The sequence below is a fragment of the Humulus lupulus genome, chromosome 1 (assembly GCF_963169125.1).
Source record: "Humulus lupulus chromosome 1, drHumLupu1.1, whole genome shotgun sequence".
Taxonomy (NCBI): domain Eukaryota; kingdom Viridiplantae; phylum Streptophyta; class Magnoliopsida; order Rosales; family Cannabaceae; genus Humulus; species Humulus lupulus.
Window position 1 is genome coordinate 190,402,250 of NC_084793.1, and position 16,822 is coordinate 190,419,071.

At 40.0% G+C, this 16,822-nt stretch overlaps 1 protein-coding gene across 1 annotated transcript; it reads left to right on the top strand.

The window, feature by feature from the left end:
• Positions 1 to 13,417: 13,417 nt before the first annotated feature.
• LOC133825639 (uncharacterized) lies at positions 13,418 to 16,506 on the top strand. Its single transcript, XM_062258553.1, has 4 exons — positions 13,418 to 14,486; positions 14,562 to 15,093; positions 15,253 to 15,457; positions 15,655 to 16,506. The coding sequence occupies exons 1-4, from the start codon at positions 13,418 to 13,420 to the stop codon at positions 16,504 to 16,506; spliced, it is 2,658 nt and encodes an 885-aa protein (XP_062114537.1).
• Positions 16,507 to 16,822: the final 316 nt, after the last annotated feature.

Below are 16,822 nucleotides of genomic sequence, written 5' to 3' on the forward strand. Positions count from 1 at the left end.
TCTTAGATCCCCAAGAAACGGCACCCCCACCAAGGGTGAACACCCAACCAGTTATGGAGAGATTATCTCATACATCAGATATCCAACTTTCATTGCACTATCTCTCAAGTATCTTAGGAAACATAGAATATTGGAGGCATAACTTATTGGTCATTTTAAGGTATCCAAATACTATTTCCACTATCTTCCAATGTATAATACTTGGGTTGCTAGTAAACCTACTTAGTTTACTAACCGCAAATCCTATGTCTGCTCTAGTACAATGAGTGACATACATCAAACTCCCAATTGCACATGCATACTCCAGTTGATCCACCACTCTCCCTTCATTATTTTCAAGCTTTAGACTTGAATTGAAGGGTGTGTTTGCCTCTTTGATATTAAGATGACCAAACTTGTGAAGCATTTTCTCAACATAATGAGCTTGACCTAAGGCATATCCATTCGCTTTCCTTCTAACTTTGATACCTAGCATGGTATCAACCTCTCCAAGGTCCTTCTTTTTGAAGTTAGAAGATAGAAACCTCTTCATTTCTATTATGCATTTCATGTCATTACTTAATATCAACATATCATCAACATACACTAAGATGACATAGTCATCACAAGTCTTAGAGTCTACATTATTGTGTCTAAACTCATAAGAAACAACGACTTCATCAAACTTTTCATGCCATTGTTTTTTTTCTTGTTTTAAACCATATAATGATTTTTCAAACTTACACGCTTTATGTTCATTTCCCCTTAGAACAAACCCTTCCAGTTGTTCCGTGTACACCTCCTCATCGAGGTTACCATTTAGGAATGTCGTTTTGACATCCATTTGATGAACATATAGGTTGTTTATTGATAATAAGGCAAACAATAATCTTATAAATGTTTTCCTTGCTACCGGTGCATAGGTATCAAAATCTATGCCCTCCTTTTTTTCTAAACCCTTTGGCCACCAATCTTGCCTTATAGGCTTGAATGGTCCCATTAGTGTTGTATTTTCTTCGAAATACCCACTTGCAACCTATAGGCTTTGATCCTTGTGGTAGATCAAAAATCTCCCAACTGTGGTTAGACATAATTGAATTCACTCATCATTTATTGACTCTTTCCAAAAGTTAGAAGCTTCTTGGAAAGTTTTAGGATCATCCTCCACTTGAAGTACCATAGGATACTTCCAAGTGCCTCACTTGTGGTTTCCCTCTACTAGGTAAAGAGTCTCCACTTGAGAGGTTTTATTTTATGATCCACCCTCTTTAAGTCTTTGGATTATTCTAGGCAATATCGGTTTCTCTATAACCCTTGAAGGTAACTCCTCTTGAGTTCCTTCTGATGAGATCGGTTCTTGAGGCTTACTGTCGCTATACAACAAATTCTCAAAGAACTAAACTTCTCTTAATTAAATTATCACATTAGACTCCAAGTCTAATGGCCTATAGGCCTTGCTATTCGAGGCATAGCCTACAAATACACATTTGATGGCCCTTGGACCCAACTTAGTCCTTTTAGGCTTCGTGCTTGCAAAAAGCAAGGCACCCCCACACTCTGAGATACCCTAGGTTGGGCCCTTTTCCTTTCCATAACTCATATGGTGAAATTTAATTCTTCTTTAGAGGAATCCAGTTGATTATGACAAGCAGTAAGCAAGGCTCCTCCCCATAACGAATAATTCAAATTTGCATGTAATAGCATAGCATTTATCATTTCAACATATGTTTTATTCTTTCTTTCCGCTATGCCATTTTTTTTTTTTTGATGTATAAGGGGTTGTACATTAATGTATTATACCATACATCTCACAAAAATATTTATGATACGACCATAAATCACACTTTACACTGGGAGTCTCTGGACCTCATGGAGGAGCTCCACGAAGCTTCTCAGCTTCGAGTAACTTCCTACCAGCAAAAAGTGGCCAGATACTTTAACTCTAAAGTAAAGGATTAAAAGTTTGGGGTTGGAGATTTGGTCTTGCGAATAGTTTTCCTGGCCACCCGAGATCCTGGTACTGGAGTGTTAGTCCATAGCTAGGAAGGTTCGTACCAAGTTGAGAGCATTGTATGTCCAGGGACCTACAAGCTTGCTTGTCTGAGTGGGGAGTTAGTACCCCACGCCTGGAATGCTGAGCATCTCCGTCGGTATTACCAGTGATGTGAGCATTGTATTTTTGTTAAATTCTATAATCATTTTGTAGCCTCCGGGCATAAGTAATGGAAACCGTGTAGAAAAAACTCGGTAAGAAATAAAAAAGAATATGCTTATATTTTAGTTTTTTATTCTATTTGTACTACTCGAAGAGCACCCGCTCGATGGCCTAGACAAGTGAATGTAGACTAGTCTCCAATCACTTGGGGGGAATAGGGTTAGGGCAGTCTCACAGAGTGTAGTATCTCGCGGAGGATGACCTAGGAAATTAAGCTTGTCTTGAGCAGAGTAAGCCTAATGTCAATACCCAGAGAATAGAAAAATCTAGGGAACTAAGCAAAGTCTAGGGAAGTCCATGACTTAAAGATCCTAGTAGCGCGGTAATGAACTCTGGGTTACCTCCTGAGGACATTGAGCCCGAGGAGCCATGACCAAAGTCCTTAGATCTCGAGATGCGAATAGAACCCGAGAAATCTGTACTCGGACCTAAATACCTAGGAAACTAAGCTTGTAATGAGCGTAGTCCCAGTGTCATGAAACTTTGAAGATTATAAAATCCTAATTGTGTGAGAGAAAACTTGGGTTACCTCTCAAGGAGCTGTGACTAAGTTCCTAAATCTAGAGAAACGAACGGAAGCCCGGGTCTTATGCACTCAAGCCCGAAGTCTCAAGTTGCCAAAACTCGAGCTTTGTAAAGTTAATCCTAGCATTAGGATTCATTGGCCTGGGAAGCTAAGCTAGTCAACGAGCGAAGCAACCTAAGTTTCATGGGACCCCTAAGCTAAGACTTGGGAAAATTCTCAGCGTTGGAAAAATCCAAGTAATGCGAGGTTAGACCTAAGGTATTCTGTCGAGGATCGCACGTGCCAGAGGAACAAAAACCAAGTCCTAATCCTCGAGATGTGAATAGATTCCCAAGTCATTTGTACTTGGGCACAAGCCCAAAATAATCACTCCGGCAATGAGAAATCCAAGTAATGCGAGTGTTGAATCGAGGTGTGAACAGAAATCTAACATCGCGATACCTGGCCTAAGGACGTAAGACTCGGTTGCATGCTCTGGGAACTTAGAGCACATGGACAATGAGTTCACGACTTCCATGTGGCAAAGGTCCAAGTAACTATACTCGAGGGGCATAGTGGAAAGCCCATGATAGCATTCCGGGGATAGTGCGCCCCAGGACGCGATTATCTTACTATAGTTCACCTCCCCGAGCCTGAGTGATTGACACTCGAGGGTACCAAATGGCGTCGAAGTTGATCTCGAGGACAACGAGCCTAGGAAGAAATGTTAAATGCCCAAAGTGTTAGTACTGAGATAAGAACCTTAGAACATTGTAGTGTAATAAGACCTCCTAAGGCCCGAGTCGTTAAGACTCGAGAGCGTAGGATTGGGAGACAATACTAAACACTCGAAGCGTCTAAACACTAAAAGGAAGATATTCAAGCTCTAAGTACAATGGACATCCTAGGCCCTGAGTTATTGGGACTCGTGGACCTAGCACTGAGTTAGGTGTTCCTACGTGACATCGCATTAAAAGTTAATCCCGAGGACTGCGGACTTGGGGGACAACACTAAGTGCCTAAGACTATCGAAACACTAAGAGAAGTCGATAGACTCGAGTCACCAAGATTTGAGTGGAAGACCTAAGTCCCTAAGACATGAGGCCCACAAAAGTGGATGGGTTGAGGTTTCAGACACTCGTGGTGTTACGTTATGTTGAAGTACATGAAAACCTAGCCAAATTAATAAGAAAAAATTGCATAATTACTAAGTGTTAGCATGTTAATAAAAAATCAATAATGGCAAGAAAAATAGTCAAAGCTACATATAGGTTAAAAGGTATTTACAATTGAGATTGGGGGCTCGAGCATCAAATTGTTTATAACTCTAGAAACAAAAAGGCGTTCATGCCTACTTAGTCAAAACAAAGAAAAATCACTTCGATCCCTCGCCCGGAGGAACTTCCACCACCACCTCAATGACAGGATCCACCTCAGGAGCAAAAGCAGCTGTCGCAGCTTCCTTTTCCTAGGCTGTATTGGCCTCCTTGGCCCGAAGACACTCCTCGAGCATCATCTGCATGTAGGGCTCCTCCGTGAATAACAGATCCATGTCCCTGTTGCTCTGCAATGCCAAAAATAGGATGTCATCTTCCATCGCATCCAGATCTCTCTCTAGTTCCTCTGCTTAGAGTCAGAGGCTCTCGTTCTCTCAAGCAAGGGTCTCGGCATGAGAGGCAGCGTGCGCAGCCTCTTATTTAGTCTTATCGGCCTCCTCCTGGACTCTGGCCAGGTGGAGTTCCTCCCGAACAGCTGTGAACTCCACCGACAGCTTGTCTTTGGCCTCCTCCACGGACCGGGTTTAGCCCGCAGCTTTGCAAAAGTGTCCTGAGAGATGATAGTTTCGATTGCTCTGTGACCAGCCGAGCCTCCAACTCTAAGGCATGGGCCTTGAGATCCTCCAAGTCTTTCTGGAGCATCGAGTGCTCCACCAATGGGACCACAATCTCTATGAGGTTAGCCATCTTCTCCTTCAGCTCGAAGGACCTCATGGTCACGATGTCCCCGAGTCGTTGGTTGATGGCTGCATTCTGCACCAAAAAAATACTTGTTAGCTCGATGAAGAATTAAGACAAACAAAAAGGGGAGGTAAATATTTTTGAGCCATACCCTCAGGGCGATGTGGTGACTGGAAACTATCAGCGAGATCTCATTTTCACTGCCACAACGAGCGAAGCTACGGAATGGTATGTCACACAGGGACCCCGCCAATCCCTCAAGCAGCTCTGCGGCTAGTGGGGTTGTCCTTTCTCTGACATTCCTCATGAGTAGAGGCTCCAGCTCCTCACACCTAGATGGAGCAACCGGACTTTGTGGTCTGTCTTCCCGCTGGTACACCGTGAGGACTTTGAAATCCTCATTTCCTTTTTCAAGACGATCGTTGAAGTACTCAACTACCCATCTGTGCTTTTCTAGGTCTTCTCCCTCAAAGTGATCGGAAAAGACCACTAAGTGAGGTTTCCTGATCGAAGGACAGTCAAACACCCTAGAAGAGACTTCTTTTCCCTTCCAAGAGGGCCCCTCATCTCAAGTTGGAGAGACCTCAAGGTTAATGACCTCTTCAATAATCGTTGTCCTTGGATGAGTGGCCAACGGAGCAGCTTCCTGGACTACAAGAACCACAGATCGACTACGAAAGCCAAAGGCATGGACACTGAGGGTAAGGGCACCACGGTTGATGCCTTAGAGGTGTCTATTTGAGAGGGCCCCATCACCCTTTGGTGCTTCTGGCTAACCAAGTCGGATAGGCCCATGCTTTCTGCACAAAGAAACATATAAGGTTAGTCTTAGGAAGAAAAGAAAGGAAGTTATCTATAAAAACAAACATGCATGCAAGGCACAAAATAAATCTCCCCGGGAGCCCCACCATGCTAAGGCTCCTCTGGATGAAGAGCGGAATGGGAAAACTCACGAACGATTCGGCCCATTTTATATGTTGTGTTGGTGTAATATTGACAAAACCATATCACGTGCATGGATGTCACCTCATCCATTCGGCATGAGCCCTTGGGGTTTTTCCTCCTCTTCGGATGGCAGAGAAAAACGTCGATATGGTCTTGGTATTCCTGGTACTCCTCGTAGTCCAAGGACGCTCCAAAACTTACCCACCCTCAAGAAGTGATGGCGAGAATAAGGTGTGGTCAGGACTAGTTCCCTCCCCTACGTGACAAGCGTAGTTAACAACTTTTGGGGATTTACCTTGAGGCACTGAGGATGATTTGATCCCATCCATGAGCTCGGCTTCAAGCTCCTCATTTTCTTTCGCCTCCATGGTGGCTTGGATCGCGAGTACACTCTCTAAATGCTCCTCGCAGAGACACTATTCGTACTCGTATTAGGCCTTCGCCGCGATATACTGCATGTGGAGCCTTGCCTCGTTAAGTGATTTCTTCGAGTCACAAAAGTTGGTGAGGGCCACGAAGATTATCCTTTGATCCTCTTGAAGCAAGTTGTACTGCTAAAGATGGTCCTTGGTGATGAGGAAACCGAGATTCATCTCTTCCTTGGGTACTGCATTCATTTTCTTAAACCTTTTGTTGTAGGCATCAATGAAAGGTGTGCAGCGGAAGGGAGCTAAAAAGAAACGGTTGAGACTAAGGAGCAACTACAGGGGGAGGACTAATAAATTGAATAACTCGAGAAGTGACATTTACAAACCATGGCGAAGTCCAGGAAGAGAGTTGGGTTGGTCCGTGTGGGGAAGCCACTTGTCTAGAAGAAATGGTCCTTGTAGTCCCTCAAGTGGTTCTCATTGCTGCACGAGGCCTTGTACTTCATCCCCGGGTGTGTATGCTTCATCAGCGTATAGTACCCATCCCACTCATCCTTTTACAGGCACGATCGGAAGTTATAGATGTACAGTATCTCAACTGGAGAAGGAACGGGCCAGTTTTGCCTCTTGTACAGAACGTACATTCCGGCCAGCACCCAATATCTGTTCGGGGATAACTCGAATGGAGCTATGCCGACGAACTTCAAAAATTTGACATAGTACTGGTGCAATGGCAAAGCTACACCAACTTGGAGATGAGACGTGCTCCAGGCCCTGAGGCCATGGACGCTCTATTGTGCTCTCTCTTCCTCTCGAGATAGGCGCACCCACATCAGTGGTGTCCACCCTATGCTGGGTTACAGTCCTATCCAGAGCTCATCGGTGTCTGACCTTGCTGAGGATCACCTCCACCTCAAAACCCACAGTGGTATATGTTTTGTCTGACAGCAGAGGGCCCAAGTGCACCTCTTCCTCTAAGAGTTTGTGTCGGAGAGGCCTCTTTGCCACCAGGGGGTAATCTTCCCTTACCACGAGAGTCTGACTACTCTCCCCCTGTTTTCTCTTCTCGAGGAGTCCTTTTGCTTCTTAGGCCATGTCTAGTATCTCAGAGTCGAACGCGTAGAATGCATGCGTGTGTAGTTGTTGAAGCTCCTCGGACATCTGCAACAAGAAACCAAGCAGTTAGCATCATGACCCGAAGAAGATAAGCCAAGGACAAGAACCCCTTAGACTACTGCTCGGTAAGATGAGAAGGAAAATTTCTAAGGGGACTAGGGTGTCTTCAGGGCCAAAGGATGGTCGCCGGAGAGCACCACCAGAAATTATGAACATCGCCAGAATCTGGGAATTTTCTAGATTCGAGTCGGATGTCCAGAAACGTGAAAAGTCGCATATAGAGCATAGGAGGCCATTTTGACCGTTTTAAACATCAAAATGTGCCCAAAATGGGTCTAAAAGAGGTCAAAATGACCTCTGAAATGCAAAAAATTCAAAATCCTAAGACATGCGCCTAAAACCCTCAACATATTTAAAAAATGTGCTCAAAGCCAAACAGGAGACAGAAGTGAAACTTATTCGAAATGAAATGCTTGTAAGTGCTGAAGCGAGTCTGCACTTTGAAAAGTTGTTTGTCATCTGACCAAAAGTATGATGATTCTCGCCAGCCGTCCAAGGCGTCGGGAACTCAGAAAATGGGAAACAAGGAAGTGAAGGGGAAGAGAGGTTTTGAAGGTTCTCAATTTTGGATTTCGAATTCTAAAAGTGATTTCTGAGAGGTGGTTCTTGAAGTTTTATACTCGAAAAACTTGGGGTGGAAGCAACTCCACCCCGACCGTTGATTACCTACGACATAGGCACTCAAGAGCAATCCAACAGTCATAACTCAAGAGGCGTGGATCGTGATCATTAGCATGGAAAAAGGACGCCTCGGGTTTGGAGTGAAAGCACACCTAGGGTACGAATTAGACGTTTTGGGTAATGGAAAGGACTCCTTGTTAATGGCACAGATTGATGGGCTCAGCAATAGGGAGTCGACACGTGGTGCTATCTTTTTCAAGAGTGACGCCATGAGAGCCCAAGTGTCTCCTCCCGAAGACCTTCCGAATTACTCCTCCCAGTCTAAGTCTCCACTATCTAAAGACAAGTGAAGACTTGGGGGAAAATGTTGTCTGTGTTTTCACTAGAGGACACGTGGCATTCATTAGAGGAGTAATTGAGCTCCTCGAGTGCTAGTAAGGTTTCGTGTTGTGATCTTCCAAACGCAGGTGTCTCCAAATGAGGCCATGCCTCGAGGTCTATCCTCGAGGTGCAGATGTCTCCAAGCGAGGCCACCTCCCGTGACTCGTCTCCAAGGCGTGGATGTCTCCAGGTAAGGTCACACCCTGAGGACCATTCAGATGGTCCTCGCTCTCTTCATTAGCCAATCCCCCAGGTCTAGGATTCTTGTCCTCAGACCTGAAGTAGCTACCAGGTGTCAATCGCCGCAACTGTGGCCCACCAATAGATCATCTAATAACTTTTGGTGAGCCTCGAGTAGTGGTGTCGAGATCGTACACTCGACAATCGGAATTTCTCACAATGTCGCCTGACATGGGCGAACGTTCGTCATATCCTGACATGGTCAAATACATGTTCCCCATAAAGTTGGTAGGTAGCTTTCTGCAAATGGTCCCCGTGCGCTCTGCCTGGGCCCATGGTCTTTGTTAGTGCATCCCTATGTGATTAATTAGCAGTTTATTCCCCAAATAATGAGGAATTTTTTATTAATTATTCATTAAGGGCATTAATGACCTAGGCCTCTATAAATAGAGCTGGGGTATCTCCTTGTAAAGGGTTCATGACTTTTGCTAATTAAGCATTGTAAACTCAGAGCAATATAGACGCTGCCTGAGACTCCATTGAAGTTGGCTCAAACGAGCTTCAAACTCACTAATACCAATGACTTGTGGATTAGGGCACTTTTATAGTCTGAACCATGTAAAATCTCTGTGTTATTTTCTTCTATAGTCTGTCAAGTTCTTAGATTAAGTTGATAGCGAAAAAGGCAGCCAACAAAGACCATAGGTCACATTAAGATGTCAACCTTCTCTCACTCATTATTTTACACTTAATGTGTTTTTATTAACTAATAAATTAATTTCAAATTAATTACTAGTTGTTATAACCTTATGAATGTAATTAATTTATCATTAATCTAATTAAATGGGCCTAAGTTCATTTAATCTTTAAGGGATCCTAAGTCTATAATTCGATAAACTTAAATAATTAATTATACCATTACATTCATCAAACTTTAGTAAAATAATTTTTTAATTAAAATTGGTTATCTTAAAAGGCCTAGCTTTTAGTGTTTGCCTTTAGAGTGGTATGTTTACCAAGTTCAACTAACTTAGCAGTTTACATGCAATTGATTTTGCTAAAATAATTCATATAAACAAATAGGACAACCCCAAATAATAATGTTTGTACATATGAGATGCACGATTACTAAAATTGTATTGGGTTTCATGTATGGCGTGTAATTAACTAATGTATGATCATGTTATCAATCACATCAATGAATATTTATTTAAATAAATACAATAAACGATGCTCTGGGTACCTATTGGGTATTTTTATCCGAACAGTTTTATTCATTGATGGTTTGGTCCTGATTTCGGCAATATTCATGTTGGTTCAAAACCAAACCAAACCAATTATGTTTTTTTAATAAATACAAAAATTAATAAAAAAAAATTAAAATCCTAAAAACATTGATAATAGTTTATAATATTGATATTAGCTTGCTAATTTTTTTAGATTAATTATATGTTTTGTTAAGATAATTATATTATTGAACTAATATGTATTGTAATACTTTATGTATTGTCAATTTAATATTTTAGGTTGCTGAATTTTTTTTGATTTGGTACATTTATATGTTGTCATTTTTGTATTTTGTATACTAGTTTATGTCTTGTTAATTTGGTGTATTATTTTGCTAATTTTGTATGTTTATTTTCATTGTATTCTTGTTAAGGTTCGAGTGAGAAATTGAAATACCTTCAAACCATTCCAAACTAAAATCTATGAACACTAAACAATTATGGACTTTATGTTATGTTTTCAAAATATTTTATTATTATTATTATTATGTGTTATTGACTTGTTATTTGTTAGGCTAAATAAATTATTAAAAAACTCAAGTAAAAAGTAGAACAATCACTTAAAAAAAATTGCAACAATTATAATGTTAAAATTGTGGTTCAGAACCAAACCAATCTGTTTTTGAGTTGTTTGATGTTTGGTTAAGTGTTTAATTTGTTTGGTTTGGTTTTGTATTTTCAAAAAAACGTTGTGTTGGTTTAGTTAAAAAAAATGAAAATCCGAACCAAACCAATCCGTGAACACCTCTACTTTTAAACTTGGGACAAAATATCACAACCAACTAAAAGATATTTAATCTTGTTATAAAATCAAAATAAGATAATTAATTTAAAATTTAAACAATTTAAAATTAATTAAATAAAGATATTTTAGGGTTAGGGTTTTGGTGTGACATGGGCACTTGAGGCTTGTGGCTGGGCTTGGGCGCTGCGACGTTGAGCATATGGCATCGCGACGCTTAGGGGTTTGAAGCTCGCTAGAATTGCACAAGTGTTACGGCGCTACGGGTTGGGCGTCGCGGCGCTCAAAGTTGCCTATCGCACTTTTTCTTCTTCTCCATCTTATGATCAGAATATTTACAATGAAATTTCAGAAATTCCTATGCTCTATATTGGCTTACACAAGATCTAAAGAAAAATAAAACACAAAGCCTAAACCCAATAATCACCATAGAATTAGCGATCCATCATTCAATAATACATTAAAAAAAACTATCAATTCATTCATACAAATAACAGGTGCAACAAAACCCACACAATCATTTAATGTATACATATATATACCGCTGTAGTACCAATTGTTGGTATTAAACGTATTAATCAAAGTGTGCAGCGGAAAGTGTAGAAAAAAATTCTATTCATATCGAGTCAGGATCAATATATATATATATAAATATATACATTAAATCATGAACACAAAAGATAGATCCAATCTAATAACTCTTGTAGTCTATCAAGTGTCATCGCTATCTTTTAGTATATTATAACCAACATCTAATCCACGCAGGCAGACAATCAGATCAACACCACGATTTTCCAAGTTACTCCTTAACACACTAGAAAGTGTGTGGGCATGTAGAATGTATATGACAAAATTTCTAACTCTAGATATTCTCAACACATGAGATCTATAGATTTTCGAGAAGAGAAAGTTTTCTTTTTTCTTGAAAAACAGGTATTAATAATTTTCATGCTTATGAAAACTTGACTCTCAGATAACCTAGAAAAATATCTATATATAGTCTCGGTCTAATTTGATTAAGGTTCTGTTATATTTATTTAATTAATACTTTAATCAAATCAAAGTGACAGTTAAATAATTAATTAATAAAATAAAATATTATAACTAATACAATTGAACGATTCAAAATTGGGTCAAGCTGGAGGCATGCACCACTGCGCACCGTGATTGGCATGTAGTACCACATCGTGCTCCCTATTTTTTTTTCTCATTTATTTATTCAATTAATTAAGAAAAAATATTTATGCATTTAAAATAATATATATTATTTCAAATGTTCATAAATATCAATTAATTCAAAATTTACTTTATCTTATAAAACCTCAATTTATTATCTTATAATAAGACAACATTTAAAGGCTGAGTGTTGGTTTGTTCTCTCCCATGGCGAAGAAGAAGAAGCTAATACGTAAGCCAGTTCTTCGGGTAGGTGAGCAAGATCTACAACTGAGTTCGGAAGAGAAGACTCCAATTCTTTCTTTGGACAACGATAGGGTGCCTGAAGGCCAAGAGATTGCTGTAACGATTGAAGAAGATGAGACCATTGCTGCGAATTTGAATCGCCAAATTGAAGAGGTCTGTGGGTCGGGGGAAAAAGTAACCCAGGTTTTTACCACTGTAGGGAATGGAAATGGTGCTTCGACTTCTACAATGGCTTCATGGGTAGACAAGGTGGATGAAGGAGACTTTCAAGCTTCAGCTCAGCGACAGTGGAAAAATTTCACGGCAAGTAAAATGTCCTTTTCGGACCAGAAGCTTGAATTCACTAAACCGTTATGTAGGGAGGGACGGAAATTTGCTAGAATTGATGTTGAGGAGGTCAAATTACAATCCACAAATTGGACCTCGGCAGTCATTTGCATGGTGCTAGGTGCTAACCCCCAAATGGCTGTATTTGAAAGGTTCATAAAAAGGGTTTGGGGTCATCTAGGGATTGCTCAGATAGCAAGAATGACTATGGGTCTGACTATGGTTAAATTCAATGATGATGCAACAAGGGATCATGTTCTAGAAAATAGCCTTCTCCAATTTGATAGGAAGCCTGTAATTGTTCGCCCATGGACGACAGATCTGAGTGCTATTCGACTTATGCAGTCAGTTCCTCTTTGGATTCGTCTACAGGATTTGGGGCTTCAATATTGGGGTAGTAAATGTCTCAGTGCCCTTGTGAGTACAATTGGCAAACCAATAATGGTGGAAAAATTCACAAGGGAGCGTTCACGTATTCAGTATGCAAGAATTCTGGTAGAAATGGAAGTTACTGATAACCCCCCTAGAAGTATACAATATATCAATGAGCATGGACAAATCATGGATCAGGGGGTTGAGTATGAATGGTTACCTATTAAGTGTAAGACTTGTGCTGGTTTTGGTCACTCAATGACAGACTGTAGGAAAGACCAGAGAACTCAGTGGGCTGTGAGGGAGCCTACATCTAAAACAGAGAGAAAGGATCAGAGAACTAAAGGAACTAAGGATGTAGAGCTGGAGAAGCATGCGACTCAGGCTAGTTCGGACGAAGGCAAGGTTCAGGTCAACCCAGTTGAGACTTTACAGCCTAACAGTGAGGAATCAGCTGCTAATGATAAAGAAAATCAGGCAAGCCAACCTTGGCTTACCCCGAAAGGAGTTGCTGCTCAAACCAAGGAAGGACAGAGTTCAGAAATTATTGCTAAAAATTCAGGTCAAAAGTTCAAGAAATCAAATAAGTTTGTGGTGCTACAAGAGCAAGTGTTAAGTGGTAAAGAAGGTAACACTAATTCTGTCTCCTCAAATGGATAATTGTAATATTTTGAGTTGGAATGTTAGAGGGCTTAATGGTTCTAATAAGCATAGCCCTGTTAGTGACCTTTGTAGCAGAAATAAAATAGGAGTTGGTGGTCTTTTAGAGACTAAAATGAAGGGAAACAAAATTAGAGAGTTCATGGAACATTAGTTTCCAAATTGGGAATTTCACACTAGTTCAGTTATTGAAGGCTAGCTGTTGATAATTTGGAGAAAGATATTTGTTAAAGTCAATATTATTGAGGAATCTAATCAATTTGTTCATTGTTTGGTGAAGATGGCTGGTGTGCAGCAAGATTTTGTTGTCACTTTTGTTTATGGTTTTAATTCGATTGAAGGTAGGAGAAATCTCTGGGAAGGGTGGCAAAGGCATGCTCTTATGGACAAAGCTTGGTTAGTTTTAGGGGACTTTAATTCCCCTTTTTCAGGTAAAGACAAATCAGGTGGTAAGCCTATTTCAGATGTAGAATTGGTTGATTCCATTCGGTGGCTTGCGGGTGCTCATGTTGAGCCTCTAAAAAGTGTAGGTTCGTATTTTACTTGGACTAATAACCAAAATGGTGCTGCAAGAATATACTCAAAAATAGACCATGTTCTTATGAATGAGAAATGGATTGATTTGTTCCCTCAGTCCACTGCAGTTTTTAGATGGGAAACAATTTTAGATCATTGTTCCTGTCTAGTTAGCACTCAGCCTTTAGAGAAGTTGGGGTTAAAGCTTTTTCGGTTCTATAACTATTGGACAGAGCACCATGATTTTCGAGCACTGGTTTTACATAGCTGGAGGTCACCGCTTAGAGCCACAGGTATCAAAGCAATATTTCTTAAGCTACTGAGACTTAAACACCGTTTGAAAAAATTTAACAGGGACAAAATTGGTGATCTGAAGTTAAACTATTATAAGGCTACAGAGATCTACCAAGAAGCTCAATTGCAAGCTCAAGCCTACCCTCATGTATTTAGATATCAGGAAGATGAGAGGATAGCTGCTGAAGCCTTCTCGGTTCAGGAAAGGCTGTATCATAGCTTTTTAATCCAGAGGAGCACGATAACTTGGCTGAGACAGGGAGATATGAATACTTCATTCTTTCATGCTTTTTTAAAGAAGCGTAAAGCTGAAATTGGTATTGTCTCTTTCATCACGGAAGAAGGAAATTTAGTTTATAATTTCTCTGAAGTTGTATCTCATTTTGTGAGTCATTTCAGATGCTTTTTAGGTAGTCCTAGCTCGGCTACAGGCAGAATAAACATCCAGAATGTTGAGATGGGTTCTAAGCTTTCTGTTGAGCAGCAATTGAAGCTTCTTAAACCTTTTTCAAAGAAGGAGATTCAAGATTCATTGTTTGGCATTCCTATTACCTAATCTCCAGGACCTGATGGATTTGGTTCAGGCTTTTTCAAAGCTATTTGGCATGATATAGGGGATGAGGTCTGTGCTGCAATAACTCAATGTTTTGAAACAAGTTATTTCCCATCTGAGCTTCATGAAACAACCTTGTCTCTGATTCCTAAGGTAGCTAACCCCTCCCGGGCTGTTGACTATAGACCCATAGCCTACTGCTGTACTTTGTACAAGTGCATGGCTAAATTGATTTGTAAGAGACTGGCCTTAGTTCTCCCTGATCTTATACAGCAAAATCAGGGAGCTTTTGTTAAAGGTCGATCTATAGCCCATAATATAATGATTTTTCAAGATCTCATCAAAAACTATGGGAGGGCTTCTACTTCATCAAGATGCACTATCAAGATTGATCTTAGTAAGGCCTATGACACAGTAGACTGGAGGTTTCTTGAGGACCTGTTAAAAGCTCTAAGGTTTCCTATGAAACTCATAGGGTGGGTTATGTCTTGCATTCGGAATACATCCTATTCTCTACTGATGAATGGCAGAATTCAAGGCAAATTTAAAGGTGAAAAGGGGCTGAGACAAGGTGATCCCATGTCACCTCTATTGTTTGTTCTTATAATGGAATATTTGACTAGAAGTCTTCAACTAGCAGCGCTTAAATCCTCCTTTAGATATCACCCAATGTGTAAAAGTCTCAAGCTTATTAATTTGTGCTTTGCGGATGATTTGCTCTTATTTTGCAAGGGTTCTATCTGAGCTATAAGAAGTATAAAGGAGGTCCTTGAGGAATTTGCTGCTGCTACTGGGCTTTCAATCAACTCGGGTAAATCTCATATTTTTTTTGGTGGAGTCAATAGTAATGAGAGAACTCGGATTGCTCAAGAAATTAATCTGTCTGAAGGTAATTTTCCTCTTAAGTACCTTGGGGTGCCCATGAGGCCTACCAAATGGAGACATGTAGATTGTGAGGTAATTCTTCAGAAATTTTGATTGAAAATTCAGAACTGGGCGATTAGACATCTCTCCTTTGCTGGCCGTATTCAACTTATCCATTCAGTTTTGCTTGGGCTTCGAAATTATTGGATGACCATATTTGTTTTGCCTCAAAGTATTATCAAGGAAATAGAAAAGCTTTGTAGGGTTTTCTGTGGGGCACTTCTGGGCAGAGAAGCAAGTTGCATATCCCCTCTTGGCAGAAGGTTTTCCTCCCCAAAGCCTATGGTGGACTGGGTTTCAGAGATGGAGCTAGTTGGAATCGGGCTTTTTTAGCTAAGTATGTATGGGCTATATCTGCTAAACCAGATTTGTTATGGGTTAAATGGATCAATTCCATTTATCTGAAAGGAGCCAATATCTGGAATTATGAACTGAAGGCAGATTGTAGCTGGTATTGGAGGAAGCTCTGCCATCTCAAAGATCGTTTTAATCCAACAGCTATTCTCTCTGCTGGTGCGCAAGGGAATTTCCAGCCTTCAAAATTATGTAACAGCCTTTTAGACCAGCAAAGGGTTGATTATTATCAGACTATTTGGAGTAAACTTATCCTTCCTAAACACAGATTTATGCTTTGTCAGGTGGTTAACTCTCAGCTATTAACTAGAGATAATCTCAGTAAGCTGCATGTTCATATGAATACATTGGTCTGTCCTGTTTGTGAGAGTTATCCTGAGAATCATTCTCATCTATTTGTTGACTGTATTCTCTCTAAACTGTTGGTTAATAGTATCTTTGACTTGCTGGGGTTCGATGTCTGGCCTATTGATTTCAATAGCTGGATGGTTTGGCTGGCTAGAGCTCGGATTGGAGTAACAGCTGCTATAGTGAATATGGTTGTTGCAACTGTGATTTACAGCATCTGGAAGAATAGAAACAAGTGTTTTCATGATGGTTACTCTTTGACTGTATTGAATCTAGTAAAGGAAGTAAAATACACAATTAAATATAGGCTTTACATAGTTACCAATAGTCAGCTGTCTGTTAAAGACCAAGTGTACATTCAGAACCTTCAATGTAATTAGTTGAGTATCTTATATGGTATGTAGTTGGCAGGTGTGCCTATTTGTTTTTGAGTCTTTGACTCTCATTTGTATTGTTCAATTGTTCAATGAAGTTCATTTTCTTCTTGATCAAAAAAAAAAAAGACAACATTTTTCACTCTCAATATTAATTAATTCAAAACTAATTAATATGTCCTTGAACTAATATATAGTTTTCAAATAAAACATATTACTAAAAAATAACTAATTAATTTATAATCAAATAATTATATATAATTATCACATAATTATATCTTTTCCCTCGAAAATTAATTCATTTGCAATTTAGTCATTTCTC

Bases quoted from the DNA above. Each gene is read 5' to 3' on its own strand.
- LOC133825639 (XM_062258553.1), top strand. From the start codon at position 13,418: ATGGCTGGTGTGCAGCAAGATTTTGTTGTCACTTTTGTTTATGGTTTT. The intron at 15,094-15,252 runs GTTTGTTCTTAT...CTGAGCTATAAG, and splicing joins GATCCCATGTCACCTCTATT to AAGTATAAAGGAGGTCCTTG. The intron at 15,458-15,654 runs GTAATTCTTCAG...ACTTCTGGGCAG, and splicing joins GGAGACATGTAGATTGTGAG to AGAAGCAAGTTGCATATCCC.